The sequence below is a fragment of the Bombina bombina genome, chromosome 12 (assembly GCF_027579735.1).
Source record: "Bombina bombina isolate aBomBom1 chromosome 12, aBomBom1.pri, whole genome shotgun sequence".
Taxonomy (NCBI): Eukaryota; Metazoa; Chordata; class Amphibia; order Anura; family Bombinatoridae; genus Bombina; species Bombina bombina.
This window is the reverse complement of record NC_069510.1, coordinates 107,593,645-107,617,271: the sequence shown is the minus strand read 5'-3', so window position 1 is coordinate 107,617,271 and position 23,627 is coordinate 107,593,645. Positions and strand designations below refer to the sequence as shown.

Sequence of the window (23,627 nt, the reverse complement as noted above, 5' to 3'; positions counted from 1 at the left end):
GTGAATTCTTTAATAACCCATGCAAAATCACATGGTTTGCATTTCTTATGGCCACACTTGAACATGCCCAGATGATGTAACCATGAGCTAGTATGACTTGGAATCTGTTTTAGTTCTGTGGGAGACAAAATGGAAGCCAAAGTAGGGCTCTTCTTGTAAGAACATCTAACACCTTGTTTTACAGTTTCAACCAACTTCTCGTCAGCTGCTAATAGCGGGAAATGTTTCCTGACTATGTCGCAGATTTGGGAATATTGTGTGCTAAAAGTTGTTACAAAATGAACACCTAAAAAATCCCTATGTGTATTAGCAGGTTTATCTACCAAAAGTTGGTCTCTGTCCAGTTGGTCAACAGCTAATCTAGCCTGTTATTCTATTATATTCCATCCCTTTGTCCTATTTCTTTAACACTTTTTTAACACTTCTAGATATATTTTAGATGTGTCTCACTCTTTAAATATCTCTCTGAACAATCCTTCCATACGTATTGAGGGTTACATTCTAAGCCTGCCCCGCTAGTTGTATGAACATATATACGTATATAGCCTGTATTAATGTATGTGTATTTTTACTTGCGCGTATATAACCACATCCCTTTTTGGGGTACATACCTTGGAGAGATAATACTGTAAGAGAACCTATTTCAGTTAACTGATATTATTATTACTCAACCCAAGTTTAAATTATGCCATTTAGAATTCTGCAAATATACATATGATGTTCTAGTGCTTGCTAACGATAATGATATCTAGCGCAAAAATAATCTGTGAAAGTCAGGGCAATCTTTCCTCAATGTTCTCAAATTACTCTTAGCAGTTTTCTATTTTAGAAATTTCTATTTTAGAAATTTGTTCATATTTCTAATTATCGAATTTTATATATACTGTAGTGTGTGTACTCTTGCTGTAGCGTAGTTTGGATACTAAGGGTTAATCAAATTACCCTTTACCTGGTGTGGGCGTGTTTTGTATCTAATGTTTTTAACCAATCACAATTGTAACACAGTTTTTTAAACTTGTATTCACCTGCATGACACCTATGGCTATGATTACGGCTGAGTGCCGAAACATGTAAGCCGTGGTGTCACGCTCACACACTGGTTTTCTGTATGCTGTTCGCTGAGCCACTCTTGGCGTTTTAACTTTGCCAATAAAGATGGATTTTATTTGCATAAAGCTGGATCCGACCCTACTTCTTTGATTGTCTTTATCGCACCAGCTTGGATCAGCTCAAAGCCCTTACATACAAAGTATACTGTTGTAAAATCCGGGTGAAGCAAGAGCACCGCCCCCCCTACAGGAGATCCTGCAACGTCATAAACAGACATCGCAGCGCACCTGTGTTTAGCCTGAAGCGCTGCTGGAGTTTCTCACATCACGCCGGCTGGTTTGGAGCAGACAGCCCACCGAATCGATTTCGGTTTGACCGCGGAGGTCCCCCGGCATGCTTGAGTTCCTGTCTGAGGTACTACATGGTATACACTGATTCCGGGGGCGGTTAGGCTCCTTAAGGGTAAGTCCCGGACACAACAGTATTCACCTGTATGCACTTTGCACTTGCATCTATATATTGCATATTAGAAGAGGATTTCCCACATCTTTCCTATATTACTTTAATATTTGGGTATTACTGGTGATACCTTGGGAAACTTTTCGCTGTTATCTATTATTATAAGGGCTTCCACATCTCTATTTTGAGTATCCATTTTGGCAACGAATACTGAACCATTATAACAATGGAAGAAACAGCACCACCACAATACTTTTCTCTGAGACCCGCTACAGCACGGAGTAATTTCTCAACAGAATGTGAAAAAATATTCTCAGAGGACAAGGGGACACTTTCACTTAGCACTTTATTCGATGCAGTGGAGACTTTGTTATTTAAAGAGACCAAAGCACAATGGGACATTTGGACATTTCAATCCTATCTTAAAGCACAAATGATCCCAAGAGGACTAAGGATTTTTAAATTTCCTACCTTTGATGTTGATACAACGGACATTGAGTTTGTTGATAAATGGAATGCAGCACTATCTGAATGTTCATGTCAATTAATGCTATTGTTAATCCAATATAGAACTCAGCAACTTAATTTAATTAAGCAAGAGATAGACACTATTCAGATAGAGTTAAATAACCGTAGTACTGACCCTAACTTTGCAAAATTTGATAAAATACTACAAGAGTCTTTGGCCCGTGGCAAGCAAGTCATAATGGAAAATAAACACATCAAGTTTATTCGGGATAAAACCGATTATCAGAAAAATTCAGTATATATTTGGAACAAAAAACAACGTTCCAACTATAGAAGGAGCTTGCCACAGAACAAACATAACAAACATAGGGGCAATCGTAGACATAGAAGGGGTAACCAAAAACAGGTCAGCTTTTCTGACAGTGATACAGACAGATCGTCCGATGAATATACATCAGGTGGTGAAATGGACATAGAGACACAGATCAACACTATCTCTAATTCACAACAAGGCATTCTAAAGCCTCCTATTGCCCCTAACATTTCTAATATGTCCAATATTTCTAATACTTCCGTTGTACCTAACACTATAGGCACTAATTCTGCACCTAGAGTAGTGAAACCTAAAGATAAAAACACTGTCTCCAAATATACTGCTACCAATAGACTAGATGAACGAGCTAGTACATTTGCAGTAGACACAGGAACACAGGAAATGTCATTATTGAACCAGGTTTTTCCTATGGACCCCCAAACAGAGGGTATAGGGGGGATGCAGGCCAACAACCAAGAGAGATATCCAGTAAGGGGGAACCGCACACTGACCAAATACAAATGAACAGTGTAGTTAATTTATCCTCAGCTACTCTCACTCAAGATCAAATAGATGTACTATCTTTAGGCTTAGGGTTTGCACCCACTACTAACTTTGATATATTTCAGACACTCATTGATATCAACAAATTCGTCAGAAACATCACTTTAAAAAAATATTTTGCAGATACTGTTCAGGAGACATTCATTTTGGAACCAGATAGCTTCTGCACCACACCTACCACAGGCATAAATACCTTTTCAGAAACATGTGATCTCATATCCCTACAAAATTTAGCAATTGAGAGCAACACAATATCAGGAACACTCAATAGGGCACACTCATTTAGAAATAAATCTACTTTTTATCCAATACAAAACAGAGGACCTATAATTGAAACTTTCCATGCACGAGTAGAATCAGATTTGCATAAACTAAAAGAAACCACTGAACGAACAACTAAAAATCTTACCAAAAAACAGACGGAAGCACTCAAGTCTTTACAGCTAAGATCAGACTTAGTAATCCGCCCATCAGATAAGGGGGGTACCGTTGTGGTACTTGATAGGCAGGACTACATATCAGAGGCACACAGACAACTCAACATCCCTACTGACTACTCTATTCTTCCCAGAAATCCAACAAATGAGTATAAGAAGCTCCTTTTTGATATACTAGATGATGGCATTGAACATGGTTTCTTAGATGAAAACACAGCTGACTACCTCTATGTAAAATACCCAAGAATCCCAGTTTTTCATATGTTCCCTAAGGTTCACAAATCCCTTCATAACGTACAAGGCCGCCCTATAGTTAGCGGCATAGATTCCATCTTTGAAAGATTGTCCCAGTGGCTTGATGCTATTTTGCAGCCATTAGTCCACCTACTACCTTCATATACGAGGGATTCAAAACACATACTAAATCTTCTAACTAACATAAAATGGCAAACTAACTACCATTGGCTCTCAGTTGATGTAGTCTCACTTTACTCTAGGATCCCACACAATAAGGGTATTGAAGCAGTAAAATATTATTTGGCAACACATACGGAATATACATCAGATTTTCAAAAATATATTTTGAGAATTCTGGAGTTCTTATTGACTCATAACTTTTTTACTTTTGAAGGTAAATACTATGTACTAAAATGTGGCACAGCCATGGGGGCGAAATACGCCCCCTCGTATGCCAATTTATTTCTTGGCAAATGGGAGCTAGAAAACATCTTTGACCACAGTAACACATTCAGGTCCCACATTTGTTTCTTTAAACGCTATATTGATGACCTACTGCTTATATGGTCAGGTCCCCCTGCAGACATTAAGAATTTCATTGACATGATAAACAAAAATAATTTAAACTTGAGCTTTACATACACCACTGACAGCCATTTCATTAATTATCTAGACTTGTGCCTTATAGGTGACAGAAGTGGCAATATTGTATCAAAAGTATACCGTAAACCCATCTCGGGCAACACCCTCCTGCACGCCTCTAGTTGCCACCCTAAAAATACCTCATACGCTGTTGCCAAAGGCCAGTTTACCCGGCTTAAAAGAAATTGTAGCAAGAATGAGGACTATGTGCAGGAGGCTGTTTGTCTAGAGAAGAGACTAAAAGAGAGAAAATATACCCGCAGCCATATTAGACAGGCTAGATTAGCTGTTGACCAACTGGACAGAGACCAACTTTTGGTAGATAAACCTGCTAATACACATAGGGATTTTTTAGGTGTTCATTTTGTAACAACTTTTAGCACACAATATTCCCAAATCTGCGACATAGTCAGGAAACATTTCCCGCTATTAGCAGCTGACGAGAAGTTGGTTGAAACTGTAAAACAAGGTGTTAGATGTTCTTACAAGAAGAGCCCTACTTTGGCTTCCATTTTGTCTCCCACAGAACTAAAACAGATTCCAAGTCATACTAGCTCATGGTTACATCATCTGGGCATGTTCAAGTGTGGCCATAAGAAATGCAAACCATGTGATTTTGCATGGGTTATTAAAGAATTCACTTCAGCAATAACAGGACAGACATATCCCATTAAATCTTGCTTAAATTGTCAAAGCACTAATGTTATATATATCATTACATGTACCCTATGTAATATTCAATACATAGGGTTAACCTCTAGGGATATAAATTCCCGGATTAGAGAACACTTTTCGACTATTACAAAAGGTACATCTAGCACACCACTTGTACAACACTTTGCCACAAAACATCATAGTAGCCTAAATTCATTTAAATGGGCAGCAATAGAACAAGCTAAAGTGCCCAAGAGAGGTGGTAATCTGGATAACATACTTGCCAAAAGGGAAGTATATTGGATATACACCCTAAAAACCAGATTACCATTGGGTTTAAACTCAAGATATGATTTGATCAACTTCTGGGAATAATTTCAAAATAACTTTAAAATATCAATATCAACATTCATATTCAAGATCACCTCATATACATACATATATACATATTATTCATTTACAGGAACTGTTATTCTATTATATTCCATCCCTTTGTCCTATTTCTTTAACACTTTTTTAACACTTCTAGATATATTTTAGATGTGTCTCACTCTTTAAATATCTCTCTGAACAATCCTTCCATACGTATTGAGGGTTACATTCTAAGCCTGCCCCGCTAGTTGTATGAACATATATACGTATATAGCCTGTATTAATGTATGTGTATTTTTACTTGCGCGTATATAACCACATCCCTTTTTGGGGTACATACCTTGGAGAGATAATACTGTAAGAGAACCTATTTCAGTTAACTGATATTATTATTACTCAACCCAAGTTTAAATTATGCCATTTAGAATTCTGCAAATATACATATGATGTTCTAGTGCTTGCTAACGATAATGATATCTAGCGCAAAAATAATCTGTGAAAGTCAGGGCAATCTTTCCTCAATGTTCTCAAATTACTCTTAGCAGTTTTCTATTTTAGAAATTTCTATTTTAGAAATTTGTTCATATTTCTAATTATCGAATTTTATATATACTGTAGTGTGTGTACTCTTGCTGTAGCGTAGTTTGGATACTAAGGGTTAATCAAATTACCCTTTACCTGGTGTGGGCGTGTTTTGTATCTAATGTTTTTAACCAATCACAATTGTAACACAGTTTTTTAAACTTGTATTCACCTGCATGACACCTATGGCTATGATTACGGCTGAGTGCCGAAACATGTAAGCCGTGGTGTCACGCTCACACACTGGTTTTCTGTATGCTGTTCGCTGAGCCACTCTTGGCGTTTTAACTTTGCCAATAAAGATGGATTTTATTTGCATAAAGCTGGATCCGACCCTACTTCTTTGATTGTCTTTATCGCACCAGCTTGGATCAGCTCAAAGCCCTTACATACAAAGTATACTGTTGTAAAATCCGGGTGAAGCAAGAGCACCGCCCCCCCTACAGGAGATCCTGCAACGTCATAAACAGACATCGCAGCGCACCTGTGTTTAGCCTGAAGCGCTGCTGGAGTTTCTCACATCACGCCGGCTGGTTTGGAGCAGACAGCCCACCGAATCGATTTCGGTTTGACCGCGGAGGTCCCCCGGCATGCTTGAGTTCCTGTCTGAGGTACTACATGGTATACACTGATTCCGGGGGCGGTTAGGCTCCTTAAGGGTAAGTCCCGGACACAACAGTATTCACCTGTATGCACTTTGCACTTGCATCTATATATTGCATATTAGAAGAGGATTTCCCACATCTTTCCTATACTATTTACTCTGAAACAGAAAAGAGATGAAGATTTCTGTTTGTATGAGGAAAATGATTTTAGCAACCGTTACTAAAATCCATGGCTGTTCCACACAGGACTGTTGAGAGGAATTAACTTCAGTTGGGGGAACAGTGAGCAGTCTTTTGCTGCTTGAGGTATGACACATTCTAACAAGACGATGTAATGCTGGAAGCTGTCATTTTCCCTATGGGATCCGGTAAGCCATTTTTATTCAGACAGTAAATAAGGGCTTCACAAGGGCTTATTAAGACTGTAGACATTTTCTGGGCTAAATCGATTCATATATTACACATATTTAGCCTTGAGGAATCATTTAATCTGGGTATTTTTGTTAAATAATATCGGCAGGCACTGTTTTAGACACCTTATTCTCTAGGGGCTTTCCCTAATCATAGGCAGAGCCTCATTTTCGCGCCGGTATTGCGCACTTGTTTTTGAGAAGCATGACATGCAGTCGCATGTGTGAGGAGCTCTGATACATAGAAAAGACTTTCTGAAGGCGTCATTTGGTATCGTATTCCCCTTTGGGCTTGGTTGGGTCTCAGCAAAGCAGATACCAGGGACTGTAAAGGGGTTAAAGTTAAAAACGGCTCCGGTTCCGTTATTTTAAGGGTTAAAGCTTCCAAATTTGGCGTGCAATACTTTTAAGGCTTTAAGACACTGTGGTGAAATTTTGGTGAATTTTGAACAATTCCTTCATACTTTTTCGCAATTGCAGTAATAAAGTGTGTTCAGTTTAAAATTTAAAGTGACAGTAACGGTTTTATTTTAAAACGTTTTTTGTACTTTGTTATCAAGTTTATGCCTGTTTAACATGTCTGAACTACCAGATAGACTGTGTTCTGAATGTGGGGAAGCCAAGGTCCCTTCTCATTTAAATAAATGTGATTTATGTGACACTGAAAATGATGCCCAAGATGATTCCTCAAGTGAGGGGAGTAAGCATGGTACTGCATCATTCCCTCCTTCGTCTACACGAGTCTTGCCCACTCAGGAGGCCCCTAGTACATCTAGCGCGCCAATACTCCTTACTATGCAACAATTAACGGCTGTAATGGATAATTCTATCAAAAACATTTTAGCCAAAATGCCCACTTATCAGCGTAAGCGCGACTGCTCTGTTTTAGATACTGAAGAGCATGAGGACGCTGATGATAATGGTTCTGAAATGCCCCTACACCAGTCTGAGGGGGCCAGGGAGGTTTTGTCTGAGGGAGAAATTTCAGATTCAGGGAAAATTTCTCAACAAGCTGAACCCGATGTGATTACATTTAAATTTAAGTTGGAACATCTCCGCGCTCTGCTTAAGGAGGTATTATCCACTCTGGATGATTGTGAGAATTTGATCATCCCAGAGAAACTATGTAAAATGGACAAGTTCCTAGAGGTCCCGGGGCTCCCAGAAGCTTTTCCTATACCCAAGCGGGTGGCGGACATTGTAAATAAAGAATGGGAAAGGCCCGGTATACCTTTCGTCCCTCCCCCCATATTTAAAAAATTGTTTCCTATGGTCGACCCTAGAAAGGACTTATGGCAGACTGTCCCCAAGGTCGAGGGAGCGGTTTCTACTTTAAACAAACGCACCACTATACCCATAGAAGATAGTTGTGCTTTCAAAGATCCTATGGATAAAAAATTAGAAGGTTTGCTTAAAAAGATGTTTGTTCAGCAAGGTTACCTTCTACAACCAATTTCATGCATTGTCCCTGTCACTACAGCCGCGTGTTTCTGGTTCGATGAGCTAGTAAAGGCGATCGATAGTGATTCTCCTCCTTATGAGGAGATTATGGACAGAATCCGTGCTCTCAAATTGGCTAATTCTTTCACCCTAGACGCCACTTTGCAATTGGCTAGGTTAGCGGCGAAGAATTCTGGGTTTGCTATTGTGGCGCGCAGAGCGCTTTGGTTGAAATCTTGGTCAGCGGATGCGTCTTCCAAGAACAAACGCCTTAACATTCCTTTCAAGGGGAAAACGCTGTTTGGCCCTGACTTGAAAGAGATTATCTCTGATATCACTGGGGGTAAGGGCCACGCCCTTCCTCAGGATAGGTCTTTCAAGGCCAAAAATAAACCTAATTTCTCCAACATAGGTGTGTCCGGTCCACGGCGTCATCCTTACTTGTGGGATTTTCTCTTCCCCAACAGGAAATGGCAAAGAGCCCAGCAAAGCTGGTCACATGATCCCTCCTAGGCTCCGCCTACCCCAGTCATTCTCTTTGCCGTTGTACAGGCAACATCTCCACGGAGATGGCTTAGAGTTTTTTAGTGTTTAACTGTAGTTTTTATTATTCAATCAAGAGTTTGTTATTTTGAAATAGTGCTGGTATGTACTATTTACTCAGAAACAGAAAAGTGATGAAGAATTCTGTTTGTATGAGGAAAATGATTTTAGCAACCGTCACTAAAATCCATGGCTGTTCCACACAGGACTGTTGAGAGCAATTAACTTCAGTTGGGGGAACAGTGAGCAGTCTCTTGCTGCTTGAGGTATGACACATTCTAACAAGACGATGTAATGCTGGAAGCTGTCATTTTCCCTATGGGATCCGGTAAGCCATGTTTATTACGATCGTAAATAAGGGCTTCACAAGGGCTTATTAAGACTGTAGACTTTTTCTGGGCTAAATCGATTCATTATTAAATACATATTTAGCCTTGAGGAATCATTTTATCTGGGTATTTTGATATAATAATATCGGCAGGCACTGTTTTAGACACCTTATTCTTTAGGGGCTTTCCCAAAGCATAGGCAGAGCCTCATTTTCGCGCCGGTGTTGCGCACTTGTTTTTGAGAGGCATGGCATGCAGTCGCATGTGAGAGGAGCTCTGATACTTAGAAAAGACTTTCTGAAGGCGTCATTTGGTATCGTATTCCCCTTTGGGCTTGGTTGGGTCTCAGCAAAGCAGATACCAGGGACTGTAAAGGGGTTAAAGTTCAAAACGGCTCCGGTTCCGTTATTTTAAGGGTTAAAGCTTCCAAATTTGGTGTGCAATACTTTTAAGGCTTTAAGACACTGTGGTGAAAATTTGGTGAATTTTGAACAATTCCTTCATGTTTTTTCGCAATTGCAGTAATAAAGTGTGTTCAGTTTAAAATTTAAAGTGACAGTAACGGTTTTATTTTAAAACGTTTTTTGTACCTTGTTATCAAGTTTATGCCTGTTTAACATGTCTGAACTACCAGATAGACTGTGTTCTGAATGTGGGGAAGCCAGAATTCCTATTCATTTAAATAAATGTGATTTATGTGACAATGACAATGATGCCCAAGATGATTCCTCAAGTGAGGGGAGTAAGCATGGTACTGCATCATTCCCTCCTTCGTCTACACGAGTCTTGCCCACTCAGGAGGCCCCTAGTACATCTAGCGCGCCAATACTCCTTACTATGCAACAATTAACGGCTGTAATGGATAATTCTGTCAAAAACATTTTAGCCAAAATGAACACTTATCAGCGTAAGCGCGACTGCTCTGTTTTAGATACTGAAGAGCATGACGACGCTGATAATAATATTTCTGAAGGGCCCCTAACCCAGTCTGATGGGGCCAGGGAGGTTTTGTCTGAGGGAGAAATTACTGATTCAGGGAACATTTCTCAACAAGCTGAACCTGATGTGATTACATTTAAATTTAAGTTGGAACATCTCCGCATTCTGCTTAAGGAGGTATTATCCACTCTGGATGATTGTGACAAGTTGGTCATCCCAGAGAAACTATGTAAAATGGACAAGTTCCTAGAGGTGCCGGGGCTCCCAGAAGCTTTTCCTATACCCAAGCGGGTGGCGGACATTGTTAATAAAGAATGGGAAAGGCCCGGTATTCCTTTCGTCCCTCCCCCCATATTTAAAAAATTGTTTCCTATGGTCGACCCTAGAAAGGACTTATGGCAGACAGTCCCCAAGGTCGAGGGAGCGGTTTCCACTTTAAACAAACGCACCACTATACCCATAGAGGATAGTTGTGCTTTCAAAGATCCTATGGATAAAAAATTAGAAGGTTTGCTTAAAAAGATGTTTGTTCAGCAGGGTTACCTTCTACAACCAATTTCATGCATTGTCCCTGTCGCTACAGCCGCATGTTTCTGGTTTGATGAGCTGATAAAGGCGGTTGATAGTGATTCTCCTCCTTATGAGGAGATTATGGACAGAATCAATGCTCTCAAATTGGCTAATTCTTTCACCCTAGACGCCACTTTGCAATTGGCTAGGTTAGCGGCTAAGAATTCTGGGTTTGCTATTGTGGCGCGCAGAGCGCTTTGGTTGAAATCTTGGTCGGCTGATGCGTCTTCCAAGAACAAGCTACTTAACATTCCTTTCAAGGGGAAAACGCTGTTTGGCCCTGACTTGAAAGAGATTATCACTGATATCACTGGGGGTAAGGGCCACGCCCTTCCTCAGGATCGGCCTTTCAAGGCAAAAAATAAACCTAATTTTCGTCCCTTTCGTAGAAACGGACCAGCCCAAGGTGCTACGTCCTCTAAGCAAGAGGGTAATACTTCTCAAGCCAAGCCAGCTTGGAGACCAATGCAAGGCTGGAACAAGGGAAAGCAGGCCAAGAAACCTGCCACTGCTACCAAGACAGCATGAAATGTTGGCCCCCGATCCGGGACCGGATCTGGTGGGGGGCAGACTCTCTCTCTTCGCTCAGGCTTGGGCAAGAGATGTTCTGGATCCTTGGGCGCTAGAAATAGTCTCCCAAGGTTATCTTCTGGAATTCAAGGGACTTCCCCCAAGGGGGAGGTTCCACAGGTCTCAGTTGTCTTCAGACCACATAAAACGACAGGCATTCTTACATTGTGTAGAAGACCTGTTAAGAATGGGAGTGATTCATCCTGTTCCATTAAGAGAACAAGGGATGGGGTTCTACTCCAATCTGTTCATAGTTCCCAAAAAAGAGGGAACGTTCAGACCAATCTTAGATCTCAAGATCTTAAACAAGTTTCTCAAGGTTCCATCGTTCAAGATGGAAACCATTCGAACTATTCTTCCTTCCATCCAGGAAGGTCAATTCATGACCACAGTGGATTTAAAGGATGCGTATCTACATATTCCTATCCACAAGGAACATCATCGGTTCCTAAGGTTCGCATTCCTGGACAAGCATTACCAGTTCGTGGCGCTTCCTTTCGGATTAGCCACTGCTCCAAGGATTTTCACAAAGGTACTAGGGTCCCTTCTAGCTGTGCTAAGACCAAGGGGCATTGCTGTAGTACCTTACTTGGATGACATTCTGATTCAAGCGTCGTCCCTTCCTCAAGCAAAGGCTCACACGGACATTGTCCTGGCCTTTCTCAGATCTCACGGATGGAAAGTGAACGTGGAAAAGAGTTCTCTATCTCCGTCAACAAGGGTTCCCTTCTTGGGAACAATAATAGACTCCTTAGAAATGAGGATTTTTCTGACAGAGGCCAGAAAAACAAAACTTCTAGACTCTTGTCGGATACTTCATTCCGTTCCTCTTCCTTCCATAGCGCAGTGCATGGAAGTGATCGGTTTGATGGTAGCGGCAATGGACATAGTTCCTTTTGCGCGCATTCATCTAAGACCATTACAACTGTGCATGCTCAGTCAGTGGAATGGGGACTATACAGACTTGTCTCCGAAGATACAAGTAAATCAGAGGACCAGAGACTCACTCCGTTGGTGGCTGTCCCTGGACAACCTGTCACAAGGGATGACATTCCGCAGACCGGAGTGGGTCATCGTCACGACCGACGCCAGTCTGATGGGCTGGGGCGCGGTCTGGGGATCCCTGAAAGCTCAGGGTCTTTGGTCTCGGGAAGAATCTCTTCTACCGATAAATATTCTGGAACTGAGAGCGATATTCAATGCTCTCAAGGCTTGGCCTCAGCTAGCGAGGGCCAAGTTCATACGGTTTCAATCAGACAACATGACAACTGTTGCGTACATCAACCATCAGGGGGGAACAAGGAGTTCCCTAGCGATGGAAGAAGTGACCAAAATCATTCTATGGGCGGAGTCTCACTCCTGCCACCTGTCTGCTATCCACATCCCAGGAGTGGAAAATTGGGAAGCGGATTTTCTGAGTCGTCAGACATTGCATCCGGGGGAGTGGGAACTCCATCCGGAAATCTTTGCCCAAGTCACTCAGCTGTGGGGCATTCCAGACATGGATCTGATGGCCTCTCGTCAGAACTTCAAAGTTCCTTGCTACGGGTCCAGATCCAGGGATCCCAAGGCGGCTCTAGTGGATGCACTAGTAGCACCTTGGACCTTCAAACTAGCTTATGTGTTCCCGCCGTTTCCTCTCATCCCCAGGCTGGTAGCCAGGATCAATCAGGAGAGGGCGTCGGTGATCTTGATAGCTCCTGCGTGGCCACGCAGGACTTGGTATGCAGATCTGGTGAATATGTCATCGGCTCCACCTTGGAAGCTACCTTTGAGACGAGACCTTCTTGTTCAGGGTCCGTTCGAACATCCGAATCTGGTTTCACTCCAGCTGACTGCTTGGAGATTGAACGCTTGATCTTATCGAAGCGAGGGTTCTCAGATTCTGTTATCGATACTCTTGTTCAGGCCAGAAAGCCTGTAACTAGAAAGATTTACCACAAAATTTGGAAAAAATATATCTGTTGGTGTGAATCTAAAGGATTCCCTTGGGACAAGGTTAAGATTCCTAAGATTCTATCCTTCCTTCAAGAAGGATTGGAAAAAGGATTATCGGCTAGTTCCCTGAAGGGACAGATTTCTGCCTTGTCTGTGTTACTTCACAAAAAGCTGGCAGCTGTGCCAGATGTGCAAGCCTTTGTTCAGGCTCTGGTTAGAATTAAGCCTGTTTACAAACCTTTGACTCCTCCTTGGAGTCTCAACTTAGTTCTTTCAGTTCTTCAGGGGGTTCCGTTTGAACCCCTACATTCCGTTGATATTAAGTTATTATCTTGGAAAGTTTTGTTTTTAGTTGCGATTTCTTCTGCTAGAAGAGTTTCAGAATTATCTGCTCTGCAGTGTTCTCCTCCTTATCTGGTGTTCCATGCAGATAAGGTGGTTTTACGTACTAAACCTGGTTTTCTTCCAAAAGTTGTTTCTAACAAAAACATTAACCAGGAGATTATCGTACCTTCTCTGTGTCCGAAACCAGTGTCAAAGAAGGAACGTTTGTTGCACAATCTGGATGTTGTTCGCGCTCTAAAATTCTATTTAGATGCTACAAAGGATTTTAGACAAACATCTTCCTTGTTTGTTGTTTATTCCGGTAAAAGGAGAGGTCAAAAAGCAACTTCTACCTCTCTCTCTTTTTGGATTAAAAGCATCATCAGATTGGCTTACGAGACTGCCGGACGGCAGCCTCCCGAAAGAATCACGGCTCATTCCACTAGGGCTGTGGCTTCCACATGGGCCTTCAAGAACGAGGCTTCTGTTGATCAGATATGTAGGGCAGCGACTTGGTCTTCACTGCACACTTTTACCAAATTTTACAAGTTTGATACTTTTGCTTCTTCTGAGGCTATTTTTGGGAGAAAGGTTTTGCAAGCCGTGGTGCCTTCCATTTAGGTGACCTGATTTGCTCCCTCCCTTCATCCGTGTCCTAAAGCTTTGGTATTGGTTCCCACAAGTAAGGATGACGCCGTGGACCGGACACACCTAAGTTGGAGAAAACAGAATTTATGTTTACCAGATAAATTACTTTCTCCAACGGTGTGTCCGGTCCACGGCCCGCCCAGGTTTTTTTAATCAGGTCTGATAATTTATTTTCTTTAACTACAGTCACCACGGTACCATATGGTTTCTCCTATGCAAATATTCCTCCTTAACGTCGGTCGAATGACTGGGGTAGGCGGAGCCTAGGAGGGATCATGTGACCAGCTTTGCTGGGCTCTTTGCCATTTCCTGTTGGGGAAGAGAATATCCCACAAGTAAGGATGACGCCGTGGACCGGACACACCGTTGGAGAAAGTAATTTATCAGGTAAACATAAATTCTGTTTTTCGTCCCTTTCGTAGAAACGGACCAGCCCCAAGTGCTACGTCCTCTAAGCAAGAGGGTAATACTTCTCAAGCCAAGCCAGCCTGGAGACCAATGCAAGGCTGGAACAAGGGAAAGCAGGCCAAGAAACCTGCCACTGCTACCAAGACAGCATGAAATGTTGGCCCCCGATCCGGGACCGGATCTGGTGGGGGGCAGACTCTCTCTCTTCGCTCAGGCTTGGGCAAGAGATGTTCTGGATCCTTGGGCACTAGAAATAGTCTCCCAAGGTTATCTTCTGGAATTCAAGGGGCTTCCCCCAAGGGGGAGATTCCACAGGTCTCAATTGTCTTCAGACCACATAAAGAGACAGGCATTCTTACATTGTGTAGAAGACCTGTTAAAAATCGGAGTGATTCATCCTGTTCCATTAGGAGAACAAGGGATGGGGTTCTACTCCAATCTGTTCATAGTTCCCAAAAAAGAGGGAACGTTCAGACCAATCTTAGATCTCAAGATCTTAAACAAGTTTCTCAAGGTTCCATCGTTCAAAATGGAAACCATTCGAACAATTCTTCCTTCCATCCAGGAAGGTCAATTCATGACCACGGTGGATTTAAAGGATGCGTATCTACATATTCCTATCCACAAGGAACATCATCGGTTCCTAAGGTTCGCATTCCTGGACAAGCATTACCAGTTCGTGGCGCTTCCTTTCGGATTAGCCACTGCTCCAAGGATTTTCACAAAGGTACTAGGGTCCCTTCTAGCGGTGCTAAGACCAAGGGGCATTGCAGTAGTACCTTACTTGGACGACATTCTGATTCAAGCGTCGTCCCTTCCTCTAGCAAAGGCTCACACGGACATAGTCCTGGCCTTTCTCAGATCTCACGGATGGAAAGTGAACGTGGAAAAGAGTTCTCTATCTCCGTCGACAAGGGTTCCCTTCTTGGGAACAATAATAGACTCCTTAGAAATGAGGATTTTTCTGACAGAGGCCAGAAAAACAAAACTTCTAAACTCTTGTCAAACACTTCATTCCGTTCCTCTTCCTTCCATAGTGCAGTGCATGGAAGTAATAGGTTTGATGGTAGCGGCAATGGACATAGTTCCTTTTGCGCGCATTCATCTAAGACCATTACAACTGTGCATGCTCAGTCAGTGGAATGGGGACTATACAGACTTGTCTCCGAAGATACAAGTAAATCAGAGGACCAGAGACTCACTCCGTTGGTGGCTGTCCCTGGACAACCTGTCACAAGGGATGACCTTCCGCAGACCAGAGTGGGTCATTGTCACGACCGACGCCAGTCTGATGGGCTGGGGCGCGGTCTGGGGATCCCTGAAAGCTCAGGGTCTTTGGTCTCGGGAAGAATCTCTTCTACCGATAAATATTCTGGAACTGAGAGCGATATTCAATGCTCTCAAGGCTTGGCCTCAGCTAGCAAAGGCCAAGTTCATACGGTTTCAATCAGACAACATGACGACTGTTGCGTACATCAACCATCAGGGGGGAACAAGGATTTCCCTGGCGATGGAAGAAGTGACCAAAATCATTCAATGGGCGGAGACTCATTCCTGCCACCTGTCTGCAATCCACATCCCAGGAGTGGAAAATTGGGAAGCGGATTTTCTGAGTCGTCAGACATTACATCCGGGGGAGTGGGAACTCCATCCGGAAATCTTTGCCCAAATTACTCAACTGTGGGGCATTCCAGACATGGATCTGATGGCCTCTCGGCAGAACTTCAAGGTTCCTTGCTACGGGTCCAGATCCAGGGATCCCAAGGCGACTCTAGTAGATGCACTAGTAGCACCTTGGACCTTCAAACTAGCTTATGTATTCCCGCCGTTTCCTCTCATCCCCAGGCTGGTAGCCAGGATCAATCAGGAGAGGGCGTCGGTGATCTTGATAGCTCCTGCGTGGCCACGCAGGACTTGGTATGCAGATCTGGTGAATATGTCATCGGCTCCACCATGGAAGCTACCTTTGAGACGAGACCTTCTTGTTCAAGGTCCGTTCGAACATCCGAATCTGGTCTCACTCAAGCTGACTGCTTGGAGATTGAACGCTTGATCTTATCAAAACGAGGGTTCTCAGATTCTGTTATTGATACTCTTGTTCAGGCCAGAAAGCCTGTAACTAGAAAAATTTACCACAAAATATGGAAAAAATATATCTGTTGGTGTGAATCTAAAGGATTCCCTTGGGACAAGGTAAAGATTCCTAAGATTCTATCCTTTCTTCAAGAAGGATTGGAGAAAGGATTATCTGCAAGTTCCTTGAAGGGACAGATTTCTGCCTTGTCTGTGTTACTTCACAAAAAACTGGCAGCTGTGCCAGATGTTCAAGCCTTTGTTCAGGCTCTGGTTAGAATCAAGCCTGTTTACAAACCTTTGACTCCTCCTTGGAGTCTCAACTTAGTTCTTTCGGTTCTTCAGGGGGTTCCGTTTGAACCCTTACATTCCGTTGATATTAAGTTATTATCTTGGAAAGTTTTGTTTTTGGTTGCAATTTCTTCTGCTAGAAGAGTTTCAGAATTATCTGCTCTGCAGTGTTCTCCTCCTTATCTGGTGTTCCATGCAGATAAGGTGGTTTTACGTACTAAACCTGGTTTTCTTCCAAAAGTTGTTTCTAACAAAAACATTAACCAGGAGATAGTCGTGCCTTCTTTGTGTCCGAAACCAGTTTCGAAGAAGGAACGTTTGTTGCACAATTTGGATGTTGTTCGCGCTCTAAAATTCTATTTAGATGCTACAAAGGATTTTAGACAAACATCTTCCTTGTTTGTTGTTTATTCTGGTAAAAGGAGAGGTCAAAAAGCAACTTCTACCTCTCTCTCTTTTTGGATTAAAAGCATCATCAGATTGGCTTACGAGACTGCCGGACGGCAGCCTCCTGAAAGAATCACAGCTCATTCCACTAGGGCTGTGGCTTCCACATGGGCCTTCAAGAACGAGGCTTCTGTTGATCAGATATGTAGGGCAGCGACTTGGTCTTCACTGCACACTTTTACCAAATTTTACAAGTTTGATACTTTTGCTTCTTCTGAGGCTATTTTTGGGAGAAAGGTTTTGCAAGCCGTGGTGCCTTCCATTTAGGGGACCTGATTTGCTCCCTCCCTTCATCCGTGTCCTAAAGCTTTGGTATTGGTTCCCACAAGTAAGGATGACGCCGTGGACCGGACACACCTATGTTGGAGAAAACAGAATTTATGTTTACCTGATAAATTACTTTCTCCAACGGTGTGTCCGGTCCACGGCCCGCCCTGGTTTTTTAATCAGGTCTGATAATTTATTTTCTTTAACTACAGTCACCACGGTATCATATGGTTTCTCCTATGCAAATATTCCTCCTTAACGTCGGTCGAATGACTGGGGTAGGCGGAGCCTAGGAGGGATCATGTGACCAGCTTTGCTGGGCTCTTTGCCATTTCCTGTTGGGGAAGAGAATATCCCACAAGTAAGGATGACGCCGTGGACCGGACACACCGTTGGAGAAAGTAATTTATCAGGTAAACATAAATTCTGTTTTTTTCTTTGCATAAATGTTTTGTAGATGATCTATTTATAAAGCTCATAAAGTTTGTTTTTTAAATAAATGTATAGTTTTGCTTATTTTTAAAGAACATTGCTCTGATTTTCAAACTCCTAACCAAGCCCCAAAGTTTTATGTGAATACCGTCAGCTACCTTCGCCAGCTTGCTCCTGTTTGTGTAAAGGGTCTTTTCATATGCAAAAGAAGGGGGGGGGGAGTGTCTTATTTGCCACTTGCAGTGGGCTTTCCAGCTACCTTTTCAACAGAGCTAAACTGACAGCTTCTAAGTAAGTTTTTAAACCATTTTATACTGGTTTTTTATATCAGTATCTGTGCATCTTATTCTTTATAGTAGTGTCTATTACATGCAGTTATATGAAAATGAGTGTATACTGTCCCTTTAACAACACAAGAAACATTTGTCTTCAAATGATTACTATAGTCCATAAAATAATTTGGAACTGACTTTGAAAATTAGTATATTTAACTTTGTCTTTATTTCCAAACAGAAAGATAGCACAATATTATGGGTATGTTATGACAATTATACAAAAAAGTTTAGTTTAGGCGTATTTCTGTGCTGTTGCAATGAAAGGCTCATAAAATTCTCAGCATACTGAAGCTCTCACCATTTTAATAAATGGCAGTTAGATATTAATCACATCATTTGTGCAGCATGGGTCAAGGTCTAAACCCACCTCTGAACTTCCATTGGTGCAGCAGGTGTAGTGGCACCAGGGCCCATAGCGGTCAGTCTATACACAATCCTAATGCACGGAAGCCTTTAATTAGTGCATGTAGCAGGTTCAACTATCTATTTTTTAAAAAAAAAGCTTTATTGAAAGTAAAATGATACAATACAGTTTAAACCAACTGAACATAAGTCAAAAAATAAAAATTAAGAAATAAGATAATCAAAATTATACAAGGGTGTAAATAGGTTGTCACTTGTGTTACATGCAAAATGTATATTCGATGGAGCTCCTTTTGGGTCATATTCTTCAGTCCAATTTTGCCTATGTCTCATATATATTACTTAAAGGGACAGCCTAGGCCAAAATAAACTTTCATGATTCAGATAGAGCATGTAATTTTAAACAATTTTCTAATTTACTTTTATCACCAATTTTGCTTTGTTCTCTTGGTATTCTTAGTTGAAAGCTTAACCTAGGAGGTTCATATGCTAATTTCTTAGACCTTGAAGCCCACCTCTTTCAGATTGCATTTTAACAGTTTTTCACCACTAGAGGGTGTTAGTTCACGTATTTCATATAGATAACACTGTGCTCGTGCATGTGAAGTTATCTGGGAGCAGGCACTGATTGGCTAGACTGCAAGTCTATCAAAAGAACTGAAAAAAGGGGCAGTTTGCAGAGGCTTAGATACAAGATAATCACAAAGGTTAAAAGTATATTATTATAACTGTGTTAGTTATGCAAAACTGGGAAATGGGTAATAAAGGGATTATCTATCTTTTAAAACAATAAAAATTCTGGTGTAGACTGTCCCTTTAATAGTTAATGTTTATGTAATCATGGTAATTGCTCAGTTTGAGTTTCATTATTCCCCTGCGCCTCATAATTTGTGTGTATTGGTTAGTGTTCCTGATGTAGGGTATCAGTTGTTAAGGCAGGAGGTGTTAGGCCAACTCTAGTGAAGCTATATATTCTTCCCAATGGAATACCATGTGGTGATGAAAATCAAGTCTGTTAGTTTGTTGGAAGTGGTATTTGTATAATGAAAGTAGTCTAGTGACATTTTGTCTCCATTCCGAGAGTGTTGGGGTTTGTGGTGTCTTCCATAGCCTAGGGATTAGCTACTTGGCTCCGCTGATCATTATATAAAATAAGGCCAGTCTATAGTGGCATGTGAGATTCGGTGGTTTAAGGTTCAACTATCTATAGGAAACCGATCCCAAAGTGAATTGGTCAATGTCTACTTTAGCTAGGTGGACCACAATTCCGTTAGGGAATAGTACCTTTTTCAAAGACCCCATGGATAAGAAGCCACAGATATTAATTTAAACTGGCAGGCAAATAGAGCATACAGCTGAAATTACTTTCAGATTCCTAGGGTCTTTGAGATGTCTGCCCTATCTGTTCTGTTCAGACTTTTATACAGGCTTTGAATTAGGCCATTTATTTGTCCAGTTACTTCTTCCTGGAGTTTTAATTTGGTTTTGAGGGTTCTTCAAGCTTCTTTGTTTAAACCCATGCATGCAACTTTTATCTTGGACGGTTCTCTTTCTTTTAGCTATTTCTTTGGCTAGAAGAGTGTCTGAACTTTCTGCTCGTTTGCATAGCCCCTTTTGTATTCTTAGCTACTACACCAGTATGTATGTGATTAGGTGATCCATATACGTTTACAACCATATAAGATTTACCACCAATATAGTCTCAAGATAGGCTTAATCTACACAGAGTTGTGATAGCAAATAACCTTCCTAATATATCTTTCTATTTGTTTCAATCTAAAATGTAAATTATTCAACATAGACAAAGTAAATTTAACAGTGAAACTTTTGTAAAAACTTCTTAAATTGCAAATAAAATTCATAACTAAAATTACAATTCTAAGACCTGGGGCATCATAAATACATAAAAATATTCTAATTTTTAAAATGAATGAAAATTAATATTATATTGTAATAAAATGTTGTCCTTTTATGTGGATGTATGAAATACAGCCAAGTTAAAGGGACATGAAACGCAACATTTTTCTTTCATGATTCAGAAAAGAGAATACAATTTTAAACATCATTCAAATTGACTTCTATTACTTAATTGGCTTCATTCTACAGATATCTTTTGTTGAAGAAATAGCAATGCACATGGGTGAGCCAATCACACGAGGCATCTATGTGCCCCAGCTACTTAGCCTATTTAGATTTTTTTCCAACAAAGGATATCAAGAGAATGAAGCAAGTTAGATAAAAGAAGTAAATTGGAAAGTTGTTTAAAATTACATGCTCTTTGTAAACCATGAAAGAAAAAAATTGGGTTTCATGTCCCTTTTAATTTGTATGGATAATCCAATGGAATTCAATATATGTTCTTTATATAACCAAGTTCCTAAATTTATATACAAAGGTAATAATTATGAATGGAAATGCCTTATCTCCAAGTATAGGTGTAAATACTTTCATCCTGTTCTTTACTGTGCACTGTCAGCCTTCTCTTCTCGTTCTCTCCACACAGCTCCTACATTGAGCAACACAGTCCTGTAGTCTATTGCGTGCACTGGCTTGTATTTTCTTGGACTACGGGGGCCTTCCTGGGACAATGTTATTACTATGCTTTTCAGCTCAGTTAATGTTCCCAAAGAATTCGGGCACACACAGGTCTTGATAAAGGTCAATACATTTATTAAATACCATGCATAAAAGTCGACGTTTCGGCCCCAACCGGAGACTTTTTCCGGACATCAATGTGTTCACCCAGACTTCCAAGGAACTTCAACTTTTTGGCATGGTATTTACTAAAAGTATTGAACTATTATCTAGACTTGTGACCTATATGTATGACGGAGCACCTGGGCAAGTGAAGAAAAGTTACACTAGTGCATAAAACAGGACTATATATATAAGTTCTCATTCAAAGGTTCAAACATCAGGAAATTCCAAACTTTAAGGGGCATTCTAGTGCAAAAATTCCATGCAGCATGTGCACTATCCATGCTGCAGCTATATGTGTTTAACCCATGAAAAGTCCTGCTCTGGAACCACAGAGAATTGCACGAAACAGCCAGTCAACAGTGGCAGTTGCACAACACTTTCCAGTCACCGGCTGTATTCAGCACAGAAGCTGCAGCTGGTGTATTTGGTAATATGCAGTAAAGCCACCTAAATATATCATTTTGGATTACATGCATCCAAGTGTCACATTTCTGGCTGGCTCTGCAAGCAAGTAGAAACGTCAGTAGAGTGAAAATCTGGTGCATCTCTTTGTAACCGTGTACCATGACATACAAGCTGAACAACTTTCTCACTTATTTTACAACTGTGATCCCTAACGTCTGTAGCCAGCACCTCTCCCCCTCACCCAATATACTATATGTATTAGCTTGTAGGTACTAAAGGAATAATGTTTATATTTGTAGTCCTGTATATTCAATGTCTCACTTGCCCAAGATCGTACAATATCTGCTAACATACTAATACAGACTGTAATGTGTGGCAAACCTGTGACCAGACTATGCCACTATTTGCTCATTGACAATATACATTTTTGTTACAGGGACCTCTAGGGAAAAGAGGGGAACCAGGACCTCCAGGTGAACCAGGCATGAAGGTGAGGCTTTCTAAGGTATCTTATTTGTATGATAATTAACTGCCTGGTTATTCATATAAATCATACTCCAGCCTGTTTCTCTGAGCTTGGCAGACAATGCTGTATTTGATCTCTAGTGTTTATGAAACTGTAAACTGTTATATAAACTGATTCTAGGAAAGTAGACAGTTGGGCCCATATTATATTAGTTTGCTGATTAAGCTTACCAAATGGTAAGACAGGGTAGCCATCACACAATCACTGGCACATAGTACCTTAAAGGACCACAGTAGCATTGCATAATCAGTAATTGCATAATAAAAAGCATCAGCCAATCAAAAATGCATATATGTATATTCTATGAATCTTGCACATGCTCAGTAGAATCCGATGCCTTAGAAAGTGTGCGTATAAATAAATTGTGCACATTTAGATAATGGAAGTGAATTGGAAAGTTGTTTAAAATTGTGTGCTCTATCTAAATCACGTAAGTTTAATTTTTACTTGAGTGTCCCTTTAATAGGTCAAATAAAGCATTTCCCTGGCTTTAAGCAGTTCTGTAACATAATCAGCAGTGATCTATTCTTTTGATCCAGTAAGTTACTAATAACTTATACCAATGTGCTTGATCTCCTAGACTAAAATACACATTTAAGGATTCTTTCATGTTCTGGACCTCTCCCAAAGACATTTTTGCTTTAATGTCATCCTGTTTGTTTTGGATCAGCCACTGTGCTTAGCGCCTAGTCTTGTATACTCAGTACTTTTATGTTTTTACTGTTTACTATTTATTATTTTCTTTATCTCCCCACTCACTTGTTTATGGCAAATCCTCCCCTCGGTATAATAGGAGCTACTGTTCTCCTTTGTGACAAGAGTGAAATCTAATCATTCCCTCCTTTTGTTTGGGAACAAAACCACATTAGTTTGCTATTCAGTAGCTGACTGCGCTTGCCAGCAGGAGGCTTTCCTATCTGTGCTGGAGAGACGCAGAGACCTGGATACTTCAGCTCAAGCTGTATCCATCTGTGTGAGTCTGCAGGACTTGCTGATCCGCTGGGTTAGGAACAGCTTAGATTCCATCTTGTTCCCAGAGGGTCACAACGCTGCAGTAGAAATAAGATACTTGCGTATGTACAAAAAGGAGAACAATGTATTAGTAAATAGGTAGGTTTAGTTTTCTGCAGCCACTTAGATGTTTTCAAGAACAGAAATAAATATTTTATGGTTTATTATTGATTGTTGCATAACGTTAAAGGGGCAGTGTGTTGTTATTGCACTATTGCTTGTGTATAACTCTGCTTGCGAGCAATACTGCAACAATAAAGTGATCTTACTATGAG

The 23,627-nt window shown here is 41.0% G+C and overlaps 1 protein-coding gene across 1 annotated transcript in view; it reads left to right on the top strand.

Annotated features, from left to right (window-relative positions):
• Positions 1-23,627, top strand: part of COL27A1 (collagen type XXVII alpha 1 chain) — a 591,531-nt gene that overhangs the window by 382,778 nt on the left and 185,126 nt on the right. Inside the window, exon 34 of the mRNA XM_053696152.1 lies at positions 22,252-22,305. Coding sequence (XP_053552127.1) covers positions 22,252-22,305 — 54 coding nt within the window. The remainder of the gene's footprint in view (positions 1-22,251; positions 22,306-23,627) is intronic.